We start from the raw sequence: 15,471 nt of genomic DNA on the forward strand, positions 1-15,471 counted from the left end.
CCAGCAGTGCTGATTATTAAAAATACAAGTACTAGACTGATAAACTGAAAAACATCATTTGGTGTTCTTAAATGTGTGTAGCCTTTGAAAGATGAGCTAATAAAACAGATAACAGCTTAAAGTACTAGCGACGGTAAATCCTTGTCTCCACATCCACCACATCGCCCTATTGCCACAGGAAACACACACACACACACACACACACACACACACACACACACACACACACACACACACACACACACACACACACAGTGCATATCAGTTACTCCTGGAAAATTTCAGTTGTTCTTGGAAAATTTACTCATGGTTTCTAGAAATATATATATCCAAGAAGGAGCACCCATAAAGAACAATACCCTACACTCCTGCCAGTTGGTCTAAGCACCGACCTTCGACCTTCGCCAATTGCTTTTAAAACTGAATCTCATCATCTTTGTTTTACCCGAAACCCTTCCAAAAAAATCAGGTTAAAATCGGATCAGTTCCCCTTTAAGCTTACTTTGCAATGTGACCTAGACCACTGACCTTGCCATGTGACTTGCACCATTGACTTTTCCTGGTGACTTTTACATTTATCGACTGTCTTCAAAATCTAAATCCTTTATTCTCGCCTCATCCTAAACCTTTACACAAAGTATGGACTCCAGCATATGAGCCTGTAACTTAGCAATGCCATGTGACCTTGACCTTTGACATGTTGTTCTCAAAATCTATGTCAACCCCTTGTTTGAACCTGAACCCTTCCACCAAGTTTGCCCCAGATTACATCAAAAGTACTATCATTATTTTCTACACACACACACACACACACACACACACACACACACACACACACACACACACACACACACACACACACACACATGTTGATTATAATATACCTGTTCTCATGCTGGTAAAAAAAAAAAACACACACGCACACATCCAGACAGCAAGAAAAACGCAGCTAAATATTGTACGCTACCCATGATGAAATATTTGGGAGGTCGCGGTTAAAAATCTGGTGAATTATATGTAGCCTGGAGCAGTATCGCGTTACTCGGAGAATTTAATGGTCTGTACTTTTTGCTGTTCAGTTATATGTGGCCTGTGTTGGTTTTTACATCAGAGCGACACTGTGTGGGGATGACGTAATAAAAATCTCTCTCTCTCTCTCTCTCTCTCTCTCTCTCTCTCTCTCTCTCTCTCTCTCTCTCTCTCTGATGCAATATTTACGTCACTAGATCATTTACTAACATCTAATGCCATATGTGATCAGTTAATTCTCACAGCCCTGTCTGACGTCATTATGTGCGGCTGCCAGTTAGTTTATTCGTTTTATGTGTCATTTGCCTTTCATTGCTGCTTTAATTGAGTATATATATCGTATGCATAAATCTTTCCCCTGTGTGTGTGTGTGTGTGTGTGTGTGTGTGTGTGTGTGTGTGTGTGTTGGAGAGGTCAAGCCTGATGCTTCCCCTTCCGGCCATTTTGAAACATATGAAGCTACAGCCATTTGTGAGGCTTAAAGCAGATTTTTTTCCCTGGAGTTTTCTTTTTTCCTGTGCATTCTTTTTATTTGTTGCTATTGTGGGGTCGTGGGCGTATGGCTTAAATGGATATTGTGGCGAGCGGTGCTGTTTTCCCTCACATTTTTCTACCCCAGATTCAATACTACCTTTTCTCTGGCTCATGCTCTGTATTTTCTGGTGATTGTCCCAGAAATCTTTTACCTTGTCACTGTTATTCCCGCGCCTCCCCTCAAATCATTTACTATATGTACCTTTACTGTTATATTTCCACTTTACAGAGGGGATGCATTAATTTCTCGAGTTATATGATGAAAGAAAGAAATTACAAATTATATCTGCTCCCAGTTGCGCTTCTAGTCCCTTAGCGTTCCCCTGGATATCAGTAAGCCGTATTGTGTACTGGGGGACTTTTTTTTTTTTTTTTCGCTGACGTGATTAGGGCCGTGATCTTGAAAAGAGGATGGATTTAGGCATATTCGAAAGCTGGTTAAGGGAGGAACCTCTTAGTTTGGACCTATATGCTTCGTGACTATAAACTGGCAGGTGGAGGCAAGGATGCAATATTGATAAATCCATCAGTTTCAAGAACCAGTTAGAGATCATATTCATAAGAATAGGACGGAATTTGAGATTTTCATACATTAGTCCAGAGGATAGCCCTAAAGTTTGGATATATGAGCTTTGCGATCATAAGCCTGCTCGTTGAGGGCGGTACACCAAGTACGCTCCCGGCTAAATCCGTAATGTAGCAACTCAAGATACATTCAGTCGAAAGCAACTCCTCAGCTCCTTTGTGTTATCCGACCACTTTCTTTTCATTTGATAAAAATATTGATGTTAGATAATCATGTTGATATTGGTCAACTCTTGGGTAACTGCTGGCTGAGTGCAACGCAACTGTCTAAAACAATATCAGTGACAAAGGAGACGAGAGTGGATGGAAACGTCTGCCGCAGATGATCAGTGTTATACTGTCGCACTGTGTTATGTATTCTGCCTTTCACACTTCCTTGTAAATTTTATGCTTCTCATTTATGCCTCTCCCTTTGTCCCTGCAATATTACTGTTTCCCAGATTTTCCTGCCGCCTCATTGTCCATTCTTTCTACTACTCCTTCCTTGTTTCTTCACATTACTTCGCTTCTGTGTGCATCATTGTTGTCCCTGCCACTTCTGTATTACTATTTGTACTGATTTTCCTCTTATCCCAGCTTTCTTCCTAATTCCTAGTCTTCTTTGTGCTCCACTTACATTAATTCCCATATCCCCCTCTTTTTCTGAATATATATATTTCTCTCTCTCTCTCTCTCTCTCTCTCTCTCTCTCTCTCTCTCTCTCTCTCTCTCTCTCTCTCTCTCTCTCTCTCTCTCTCTCTCTCTCTCTCTCTCCATTTCACGTATTTCATTATCTCTTAATTTGTTTCTCTCGTGCACTATCAATCTCATATGTATTTTCATACTCTCCCGGTTTTCTCCTGTTTTCTTTTATGCGATCGATTAATTGCCAACCTTCTCTTCATTCTTCTCTCCTTGTCATTCCACTTGCACCTCCTCAAAGCCTTCTCAGTGCTGTCACTCCAGTTTGCCTACAAACGCTTCATTCCAACAGTCAGTTCCTCCATCATAACCACTCCAAGCCAGCAGATTCTAGTCATATACGCTTTTGCTCCTCTGTGTCCTCTTACCACTGCCCATTCACTTCCTCTGACTTCATATCCTTCTCTTCTCTACCTTTCCGGTCCAGCATCACCTTCACCGCGCCCCTTCCCACTCACCCACCAATACTTCTCTCCACCATCCGGACTATCTATATGCCCATCATCCTAAGGTCACTCATATGCATTATTATCTATCATCTCTGTATCCTAACCTACCGTACACATCTGTCACTTCCTCCTAGACATTGCTCCCAACCGTAATACCCCCACTAAACCACTCCCTTTGCCCACCCCCTCTCTCACTCCAACACACCTTCCCTTCGTCATTCCTCTGCATGACTCCACTAATATATCATTCTCCCAGGTCCTTCAGCATCCAGACAAATACTGGAAAATGTGTAATTCTTTTGGACACGAAGCATAAAGATAGAATGTGTGATGGAGGCAGCCGACCAGGGTTTTTATAGCTGTATTGCATATTTATTCATATAATGAGCCAATGTTAGGAAGGTAGCTGGAGGGGATGGCCTTTACGTACGTTTTAAAAAATTCGTCATGCTATCCATTTCCAACGAAAATGTTTGTGTATGTAATGGGTGTATTATGCACAAACATATAGGCTTCTAAAGCTTTTGATTTTAATCAAAACAAATGACCCATTAGTAACCAAACTTAGATATCATCGTTATTATTATTCTAACCTTATCCTAACCTGATATATATATATATATATATATATATATATATATATATATATATATATATATATATACCTCACATGCCAGATTATTAACAGAAGTATACTCCTTTAGTCCTCCGGGACAGAGAATGCCAATGTCTCACGAAAGGAGAAAGAAATCAAGGCTTAACCTGCAGAAATTGCCCTTTCCCAATAAAATCGAACAAGAGGGAAAGCAGTATGCGATTCTTTCATTTCGGAGTACATGGAAACATCGCATATGAATAATTTGGGATTGTAGGAAATGGAAAAATAAAAAGATTGAGGAAGTGAGTTCCAGAGCGGACCACTTGTATACATGACAGACTGGGACTACTGGCTGACTCATGAATTAGCGAGTTGGACTGAAAAGAACTAGAGTGTGTAGCTAGACAGATGATTAGTACCAGCCGAAAGGAAGGAAGATTCAAGCTGATAGTTCGGTACTGTTACGAGAAAAGCAGCGAAGGAAAAGAGACAGACGGATGCAACATTGTAGCTTAGACACAGGGGCTGAAATAAGCCAGTTTCAGAAGGACAGGTGATGTCACATGATGTTTTTTTATAAGATTCATGCATAATAATCTAATATACATAGTCTTCATTTACCACATTATGGTCTTCCCTGTCTTAATTTATTTACCATGCCCTGTTCCGGTCTATTGTGTTTCTCTCTGCTCTGTTTTATTACACGTGCACGGAGAAGCGCGAGGGGTATACGCATTTGATCCTACTTGTCTGTCCTTTTGTCTGTCTGCCTGTTAGCAAATGTGTGGAAAAACTATTTGTTGAAACTGCACCAAATTTTGCATATTGATTGAGGACTTGGGAGCGAAAAAGGTCATAGGTCTTGGGTCAGTGAGAAAGTCGGCTCAGACAGTTTTGATCCAATTTTGACCAAAATGGTTGAAGAGCTGAGGGACACGAAAGAGTCTAGTGATTTAGTATTGAGAACAATTTGTCAGAGATAAAGGTCACAGGGCAAGGTCAATATTTCTGCCCTCCAACATAAATATTTTTGATTCAGTTTCAATTAAACTTGATAGAATGGTTTACAGTTATCAGAGGATAAAGTTATTCTGATTTCAGAGCAATGGGACAAAGGTCGAGTTCATAAAATAAACTGTATTTACAGACTTCTGATCCGAGTTTAAGTGTTCTTTGTGAATGGGTTAACGATAATGAAAGGATGAAGCAATCCGATTTAGAGAGGAATCAGTCAAAGGTCAAGGATACAGGGCAGAGTCAAATGTTTGATCTTAAATGTGTGTGTGTGTGTGTGTGTGTGTGTGTGTGTGTGTGTGTGTGTGTGTAAGTAATCTATATGTTTGGCATCCCACATTCATGTTTGTATTCACATGAAAACTGATCGTGAGTAATGTATATGTAGCGGAACAAACCAAGTACATTTAATTCAATTTACCCTCACATTTAGGGGTTAATGCGAGGATTCTAATACCTCTAGCAATAAATCTTTTTAAAGTGTCAGTATCCCATCAGAAGGATCTACCCAAAAATATCAGTTTCTGTCATTAAAAAAAAAAAAATCCCTGTCCTGGGAAGGACTACGCGCCCAGACCCTAGGCCTTGTACGTCCATGCGAAGCATTACTTTATAAACAGTTGATCAGAAACGGTGAGGGTTCACTGATTTCTCATGTCTACACGATTATCCCCATTATTTTTTCACTATCATACTCCAAAATCAAAGCTGCACATTAATCATGTGGACAAGCATTTAGACTTAATGTACGGGGCGAGAGTTTCACTCTCTGTATGATGTACGAGTATCTTGTGTCTGATTCTTACTTTTTTTTTTTTTCTTTTTGGTGGATCAGGTGCAAACTCGCAGTGCTTGGATTCACCAAACACAACAGAACTCGCTGAGCCACTCAGCCGCTAAAAAGGGTCATTCGGCATTATTGTGGCGTAAAACAAGTCTTTCCCATTGGATGTATTAAGAGTTATATCCCATGGCCATTCAGTGGTTCAACACACATCGTCACAGATGGAGTTATGGCACGATAATATTCGTGTTTCAGTTCAAACTGTTTTCTCCACATCACATCAGTAATCTGTCTTAATTCAGCCTCTTCTCCTATATTGTCTTCCGTACCTGCAGACTGAGCACGGCGTCAACATGAGCACGTCGCGAGTGGTGGTAACGGGTGCGCGGCAACAGCATGGCCAGAGACTTACGTGCTCAGCCACCAACTCACTCTTCCCAGCCTCACCCCTTCAGGATTCCACGCTCCTTAACGTTACTTGTATGTACATGATTTTTCCTTATATATATTATTCCCTTCCCTCATATAGCATTTGTCTGTTCTCTTTGTCTTTCCATCACAGTAATAATTATTTCTAATATGTGTACCACATTGTCCCGCCATATAGCAGTTGTCTGCATTAGACTTTGTGCATTTGTCCGTAGTCCGTCTAGGCTCTGTCTCTATTTATGATTTTTTTTTCATTACAATTATCTCTCTGCCCGGAATGAAACTAGTAGTTTCAGTCAGTCTCTGCCTTCATCTGTCTATAGTTTTAGTCTGTTTCTGGCTTCAGCTGTCTGTCTTCGTGTTCTTTTGTATTGCAGCAATTATTTCCTCTTTTATTTTTCCCCCGAAACTTTCCACTCCTAACGTTTCCAGTGCCAACCTTCTAGTATCATTTGTGAGTGCGTTGTCCTATAAGCAAACCATTTAAAACGCAGGATATTAGGATTATAGGAGCCTTTTTGTGCCCTTGTCTTTGTTCATTCACATTCCTCCTGCACAGTTATTTACCTACTCCCGCACTGATCTATCGGTGTTAATGACCATACTCCGTAGCTTGTTTTAGAAAATGTACTCGTAAAAGAGTTTTGTTTAATCTTCTCACTCTTCTCCCTTCTCTTCGCCGCCCCTTCCCTCGCCTCTCTTTTATCATATTACTTCGCTTCCTGTACCTGTTCGTATCCCCCTTCTTATTAATTTGTTCCACTAATATTTCTCAAAAGTAGCTTCTTCCATTTTCCACTGAATTACTATATTTTTGTGTGTTCTTGTATTTCAATCCGCTCTTCATACATTTCTTTCTCCCTTCCTTTTTTCTCCATATTTCACCCTTGCCTTCAGTTACGTTTCCCTTCCTCTCCTCTGTGCAATCTATCCAATCACTTGACACCCCCCTCGCTCTCCTCTTCGTTCTCTCTCTCTCTCTCTCTCTCTCTCTCTCTCTCTCTCTCTCTCTCTCTCTCTCTCTCCACAAAACATTATCATTTCTGTTTTCATTTCTTATGTCCTTTGTTTAACAGAGAGAGAGAGAGAGAGAGAGAGAGAGAGAGAGAGAGAGAGAGAGAGAGAGAGAGAGAATAAATGCGGGGCAGTTAATAATGTTAACTGCAAAAGAACCCCATAATTACTGTCACTAATGAGTTAATTACTGAGCCAGAATAACCACACTCCAGCTCTGGCCAAGTTTAGCAGCTCTTGATTGTTTTTTCTTTTTTATATATACATATTGTGCTTCAGGAGGCTTTTACATTCTCTCTCTCTCTCTCTCTCTCTCTCTCTCTCTCTCTCTCTCTCTCTCTCTCTCTCTCTCTCTCTCTCTCTCTCTCTCTCTCCAGTAAGCCATCTTCAGCCCTTACATTTTGCGTCTGATTTTGTTCAATTCCTCGAGCATCCATTTTTTCCATCTCTTTCTGCGTTTTTCGTTTTTCCTCATCTTAACCCTTTCAGTGAATGGAATCTGTCTCCCCCCTTCCCCCCCAAAAAAAATAGTATGACATGAGACCAAGCGAGCAAATGACAGTGTATGAAATGGGCAAATCATGTAACCCTCTTTGCTCCTTTTTCTGTAATCTTATGCTAGTTTCCTTGGTTGTTTTCCTTATCTTCCCATTTCTTTTTCATGTCTTAAGTTACTATATCTCATGGTTCCCCAGTTTTCCTCTTCCTCCCGTCTCTCCCTTCTCTCCCGTGATCTCTTACACTCTTCTGTAACTCTCTTTTTGTCCTCAGTCTCTCTCTAGTGCCCCATTTTTTCATAACTCCATATTTCAGACTCACTATTTCTCTCTTTTGTATAACTTTACTTCCTTTCCTTTCTTCTCTACGTCTCTCGTGTTCCACTCTGATTAACATTTCCTTTCAATACCTTTTGCATCTTCAGCATATTCCACGAGATGCGAAATGTAAGAGCTGAATAAGGCTTATTGGAAGAGAGAGAGAGAGAGAGAGAGAGAGAGAGAGAGAGAGAGAGAGAGAGAGAGAGAGAGAGAGAGAGAGAGAGAGAGAGAGAGAGAGGGAGAGGGAGAAAGTAAAAGTCCCCTGAAGCTTAATACATAAAAAAATAAACAAAAAAAGCAATCAAGAGCTGCCAAACTTGGTCAGGGCCTGAGTGTGGTTATTCAGGCTTTGTAATCAACTCGTTAGTGACGGTAATTATGGGATTCTTGTGCAGTTAACTTTATTAGCTGCCCTGCATTTGCTCTCTCTCTCTCTCTCTCTCTCTCTCTCTCTCTCTCTCTCTCTCTCTCTCTCTCTCTCTCTCTCTCTCTCTCTCTCTCTCTCTCTCTCATGCAGGTAATATGTTTCCTTATTTCTACCTTTCCAATCCTTCTCTCATCATTTATTTCTTCCTGTCCCTCCTGATTCCTTTTCTGTTGCCTCTCTTCATCTGTTCACATTCTTTATTGTCTTACCCCCTCTCCATATCCAATGTGCTCTTTCTTTCATAATTTATTTTTTCCCTCTTTCTCTTTCCTCCTTTCATTCACGTCCCGCATTTTCCGTTCATTTCACCCCTTGCAACTCTTTCTCGTCAACCACTTTTCATTTACTTTAACTTAGTTGGCTTTCTCTTATCTTAATCCTTATTCCAGCTCCGTCCTAGTTTTTTTTTTTCTCATGGAACATTCTTTCCTTTCCGAAATTTCCACTTTTTTGTTTTTTTGTTGTATGGCTCTCTATGTATTGTTTCGTTCCATTCGCTTATAACCTTCTATCTTCAGTGCTGCTTGTTTTTCACTAAGTCAGTGGTAGTGTTATATCCTACGCTAAGTACAGATATTTAGCGCAAAATAACGTAATTTAAAAACTCGATTGTATTATAAGGGTAAGTAGTTTCCCTCTCATCCACTAGTTTTTCCTGTTTTCTTAACACAAATTCCCTGTCCAATTTGTTCTCGGCTTACTCATTTTTTTTTTTTTATCAAGTCGAAGATGCACTTGACATGTCGGTGATGACTGGTTGAATGCAACATATCCGAATAACATCGTTGTATTTCATATAATTGCCGGTAATGTGACTCGAAACTTATTTACTAACTCAGATACAAAGACACTATTCAGCCAGTCATCACCATCCTGTTAAGTGCACATTCTCCTCGATAAAATAAAAACTGAGTATAGTTAACATCTACATCTACCGTATGATGGTTTCCTTTATCATTCTCTCCCTGTTCTAATGTTTTCCTTTACACTATTATCTTCTGATCACTCTCTTAATTTAGCCTCTAGTTTTCCATCTTTATTCCTTAATTTGGTCCCTCCTCTCTTTTCCTCCTACTTTCACTTCCTTTCCTCTTTTCTACGACTCGTGTCCTATGATTTACCTCTCCCCTCAATACATTTTGCATCTTCAGCACTTTCTCAGACGAACAAATGTAAGGATTCAAGATGATCTCTCTGAAGAAAGGAGTAGGGGAACCGAAGAGAGAGAGAGAGAGAGAGAGAGAGAGAGAGAGAGAAAGAGAGAGAGAGAGAATGTGTAAACGACTCTAAAACACAGGTGCGTGTGTGTGTGTGGGTGTGGGTGGGTGGGTGGTATTACACACGACAGCATACTGACAGTTATTGATTTACTGATTTTCAAGCCTTCAGTCGTCCTTCATAATACAGTACTGGTGACATGTAGAGGTGTATGATATGTAGGAGGACAACTGGGCCTTGGGAGCAGGCTGTGACGCGTATGTCCAGAGCTGGACACACACACACACACACACACACACACACACACACACCGCTCGCTGGTGCAGTGGTAACGTTCTCGCTTGCCATCCGGTAGACGGGAGTTCGCGCCTCGCTCAGGTTGCGAAAAGTTTCACTGACGAAGTGGTTGGTTACTGTCCCCCTAGAGCAAGGGGAAGGGTGTGTGCGTGTGTGAAGGTCACAGCCTTGCCCTTAGATCGGACTATATGAGCTCTCAGCTCCCTTCCGGGAGGGTAAAAGCTGACGATCACGACCATCAGGTGATCCTGACCGACCCGGTGAATTACACACACACAAAAGGGGGGGGGGGTTGATGTTCATACAGCAGGTTGCCGAAATTCGTTATTTTATTATTCAACGTTTCATTTTCAGAGAGGCATCATCAGGACAACACTGAAACAAGGAGATACAAAAACAATGTTTAATAATGAAAACAGAATTGATTAAAACAAGTAGAGGCTAGATTTAAAATACACAGATCTCTAAAAAATAATTAATTACATTATTTTGTATATAAACTTGTAAAAGAAATGTCACTGCTCACAAATAAACGACAATGTACAGAGCACCCACATTAATAGTAAAGCAAGCACTTGCACTGTGGGTGCGCTGTACACTACTAATAACGCCCCCCTAGGGGGGCATTTGAGATCGCTAGGGGGGGCGTGGGGTAGTCAAAGTCCGACATAGGGCTAGGTCATTCAGATCCATACAGGGTAATCCCAAAGATATGTATGGATAAGAAACTTTGATAGGAAAACTTCACAACCGTGATTTCGAGCAACCACAAGTAGAGTTGCCATCTAGCATCTTAAGCATCCATATGGAACAGATAAAAACATCGTTGTTTAGGCGTCGGAGGGTGCGGTGGGGGGGGGCATCATTAATACAGTCCTGACCAAAGGGGGGCGCAGTGCTAAAAAGGTTGGGAACTTAGTGGCTGTGGTTGCCAATCGAGAGTGAAGACGAGCGTGATCGTGGAGGGCTACCATGGTGAGAGACTTGAGTACTGCATCGACATACTGTATCAGCAGACCTAGTAGCAGTCCAACTACTAGTAACAGTCAGACAAAATGCTCTCCCCCCACTTGAGTCATATGACAGCCAGGATGGGTAATACTGGCTGTTATCCCTCTAAAACAAAACCATACGGATGCGTCTGAGAAAGGTCTATTCCCTGCAGTGTAGTGTTACAGACTTCGGATAATATTATATATCTAAATCTACCTGTATGTATATCTGTATGTCCGCATCTATCTTTGCATGTATGTATCTATCTCTGTGTGTGTGTGTGTGTGTGTGTGTGTGTGTGTGTGTGTGTGTGTGTGTGTGTGTGTGTGTGTGTGTGTGTGTGTGTGTGTGTGTGTGTGTGTGTATCTAAAGCAGCTAAACTTCGTCAGAGCCTGAGTGTGGCCACAGCGGTTGTTGTAATCAGCATCAATCAGCTCGTTAGTGACGGTAATCATGGAGTTGTTTTTACAAGAAACTCTATTAGCTGCCCTGTGTACGTCTCTCTCTCTCTCTCTCTCACACACACACACACACACACACACACACACAGTTCAACCCATTTTCAGCCTCCTTGTCTTTATCTTCACTCCCTGCCTCCTTTTCTTAAATGCGTCGTGATTAAATTAACAAAACCACACACCCAAAAAATACACTTCTTACATCTTTTTAGACTGGCAGTATTTTATGAAGTATTTTATAAAGTAATCAGTCTTTTATTGTCAGCAGGTTGGAAGGTTTGTTGTCGCATTCTGTCTGATAAATTTGTTTTTTTGTATTATTATTTTTTTTTTACATTCACTCTTCGTCTATTTCACTTTTCGACTGGTTGTTTTTTCTTCCTTAACTGTTATGACATATCAGCCAACATGATGTCAGACAATTTTTCAACTAATGTACAGCCTTAGCAGCGAGAGGACTGAAAGGTAAGCAGAAATTCCCCTCAAATGCCAAAAATCTTCCTGGTAACAGTTTTAACCTTGATTTCATTGGCTTTATCTCCTTTTTACATCTGGTTTTACAAACCACACTTATAACTCTGTGATTCCTATGTTTTGCTCTCCACATTCTTCAAACTAACATAAATTTTACTCATGCTCCTCTCTGTCCTAGTTGTGCCACTCGTTGTACTACTGATTTGCATAGTACTTTACGTTTTTCTGTACCATTTTTAAATTTAAATCCACAGTTTTTATGTGAATATCATTTAATTTTTTATGAGAATTTCATTAGTGACTTTTTAAGGATTCCAGGGTTATTTATGGTTTGCTTGATGTACATATATTGTACTATGTTCGTGATTAAAATCTGGTCGATCTATCTCTCACAAATGGCCTGAATCCCGTAATGGGTAGCCACATCGGGTCGCCTTCAAATTAGCCTGTCTTCTGTCATCTGGTTCCCTGTTCTCCATCACACACCCCCTTCACTCATATACCATTCCACCCCATCCCTCCAAATTACACACTCACTCTCCTCGTCACTTCCTCATTCTTCATCCTCTGCACATGATTAAACCATTCAAGAGTATTTTTCCAAATACTTTTAAACACATCCACACCAACAATACAGCAATCATACTCTTTCTTATTTGCCCATCTGCCTTTCCACGTACCTTCACGTTTTCCTTTCCATTACCCATTTCCACTGGTCCTACTTTTAACTTGTATCCCTCAAGATTAACTTCCATACGTTAGACTGGGGATCACAATACTGTTATACACCAACCTGTTTACAGTATTTTTATTTCCATGATCACATCCCTATGCCGTCCGAGTACTCACGGTGCTCTGACAGTTCTTCATTTAGTATTATCTCTCTCTCTCTCTCTCTCTCTCTCTCTCTCTCTCTCTCTCTCTCTCTCTCTCTCTCTCTCTCTCTCTCTCTCTCTCTCATAAACATACAAGTTACCTTTTCGTACCACTTAATGCACTCAATCTTAACGTTTTCCTTTCCTCTTTTTCCTCATCCATCCCTTCCACTTTTTCCTTCTCACCCACCTTCATCTTCCCTCTTTTATCTTCCCATTTTTAATTTCGTTTTCTCAGCCTATTAATATCTCATTTCTTAATATCTAGCTTCTGTTTTCCTCTACCTTCTCATCATGGCCCTTCTACCTTTCCACGCTTCATACTTATATTTTTGTGCTAAATTTTGAGCGTCCCCTCCTATATTTATTTTTCGTTCTCCTTCCCTCGCCATATAAATCATGTGTTTTTCCTCGGTCTTTCCTCCAACTAACTCCAGCCCCTCCATTTTTTTTTCTTTGTCATTTCCCCTCTTTCTCTCTTTCTCTGACCCTTTCTCTCTTTCTCTGACCCTTTCTCTCTTTCTCTGGCCCTTTCTCTCTTTCTCTGACCCTTTCGTTCTTTTCCTTTTTACGTCTCTCGTGTCTGTGTCAGGTTCACTTCTCTCCTCAATAACTTCTGCATCTTCAGCACATTCTCTGAGGAGCAGACTGTAAGGACTGAAGAGAATCTGTTTGTGGGAAAGACGGAGACGGCCGGAGAGAGAGAGAGAGAGAGAGAGAGAGAGAGAGAAAGTAGTAGTAGTAGCAGTAGTAGTTGTAGTAGTAATGACACTGAAGCATCATATGGTGTTAAAGAAGCAGACTAAATCCAGAGCAGCTTGCCCTGTGTAGAGCCTGAGTGTGGCCATAATGGTTGGTGTAATCAGCATCAATCAGCTCCTTAGCGACGGTAATATCAGGGTCTCTTTACGGTGGGGTTTATTAGCAATCTTGTGTTTCTCTCTCTCTCTCTCTCTCTCTCTCTCTCTCTCTCTCTCTCTCTCTCTCTCTCTCTCTCTCTCTCTCTCTCTCAGATTTCAACACCACTCTTTTTTAACTCTCTATCTTTATCTTCTCATCCTGCCTCCCTTCCCGAGTTGCGTCATGATGAAATTAACAGAGCCACAAAAATCCAAGAAACTTTTCTCCACTCATGTTGCTTCACTTGTGGCTGACAGTATTTTATAGAAATCAGGCTTTGATTGTTAGCAGATTGAAAGGTTTGTTGTCGTTTCTTGTGTGGTAAATTTACTTTCCTATGTTCTTTTTTTAACTTGCAAGCTTTATTAACTGGTGTTGCGTTTTTACTTAACTGCTATTGTATATTATCTGCTTAAAGTCAAACAATTATTCAACAGATGTAAAGCCTTCGTAGTAAAGAAAGGAAATGTAAGCAGAAATTTATCTTATATCTTGTATCTTCCTGGTAAAAATTAAGTAATCTTTATTTTGTTGATCTGTCTCTACTTTATCTCCTGTGTACATCTGATTCGACTAACCCCACTTATACCCCAGTCCTTCCTACATTTTTCACTCCACTTCCTCCGAGTTTATTTAAATTTTGTTTAAGATCGTCGTGGTCCTAGTTGTACCACTCTCATTCCACTTCAGTTTTGCATAGTAGTACTTTCGGTTTTTTGTGCCATTTTCAAAATTGGGTCTTACTTTTTTATGTGAATATCATTTCCTTTTCGATGACAGTTTCATTACTACTTTGTCAAGGATTACATGATGTTTATAGTTAATATGATGTGAATTTATTCAGCTGTGTTTGTGATAAAAATTTGGTATAACTCTCAATCTCTTTATCAAACGCCTGAATCCAGTAAGGACCCTCAAACGAGTCGCCTCTAAAAAAACCTTGTCCTTTGCCATTTAGCTGTCCGTACTCCAGTTCACACCCCCTTCTCTCATACACCTCTCCACCATATCCTTCCACCTCACTAATTCACACTCCTTGTCAGTCCCTTATTCTTCATCATCTACACGTGGCCAAATCATTTGAGTATTTTTCCTCATACTTTTGAATGCATCCACACGAAGAGCACAGCACTCCTTTCTCTTTCTTCTTTACTTATTTGTCCTTCCATGTAACTTCACATTCTCTCTTCCGACAGCCATTTCCACTGGTCTCACTGTTAACCTATGTCCCTCCAGCAAGGTCCAAGCTTCACATCCATACGTTAGAGAGGGGATCACATTACTGTCATACACCGACTTCTTCTTCTTATTTTTTTTAACTACCATGCTCACATCCCTATGCCTTATCAGTACTCTTAATGATACAACACATTTTTTATAGTATTTCCATCTCTCTCTCTCTCTCTCTTTCTCTCTCTCTCTCTCTCTCCTTACTGTTCCCTACTTCAGCCAGGATTCGAACCTTGGTCCATTAGGATTGCAAACCATCTCTCTACCGACCCATCCAGTTTAGAAAGTCTCTTTTAAACTAAATAAAACTCTCTAGTAATAGCAAGTCTACAATAAAAATGACGTAAATGCAGTGGAGCGGTTAGAGGTAGAAGAGACTCTGAAAATATGAGGGAGAGATGAAAAAAGGGAGATAACTAGGCATAAAATAAGGAAAGAAAAGGAGAAAACAAAGAGTACTCATGAAAGTGGAATACCCGCACCCACCAACTGGCTTAAGGGCTGGACATTTGACTTTAACCTGTGACCTTGACCTTCGTTCGAGTGCTTTCAAAACTGAACCATTTTATTTTTGCCTTTCCCCTTGAAACTTCCACCAACTTTGGTCCAAATCAAATCGAAACTATTTGCGATGACATTTCAGTATGACCTGATATCTGACCGT

At 40.5% G+C, this 15,471-nt stretch overlaps 1 protein-coding gene across 1 annotated transcript in view; it reads left to right on the forward strand.

Annotated features, from left to right (window-relative positions):
• Positions 1 to 15,471, forward strand: part of LOC145404585 (adhesion molecule nephrin-like) — an 85,137-nt gene that overhangs the window by 31,060 nt on the left and 38,606 nt on the right. Inside the window, exon 7 of the mRNA XM_080276097.1 lies at positions 6,010 to 6,154. Coding sequence (XP_080132223.1) covers positions 6,010 to 6,154 — 145 coding nt within the window. The remainder of the gene's footprint in view (positions 1 to 6,009; positions 6,155 to 15,471) is intronic.

Source organism: Coenobita brevimanus, chromosome 64 (genome assembly GCF_032717465.1).
Source record: "Coenobita brevimanus isolate Jiangsu-jjx chromosome 64, ASM3271746v2, whole genome shotgun sequence".
Classification (NCBI taxonomy): domain Eukaryota; kingdom Metazoa; phylum Arthropoda; class Malacostraca; order Decapoda; family Coenobitidae; genus Coenobita; species Coenobita brevimanus.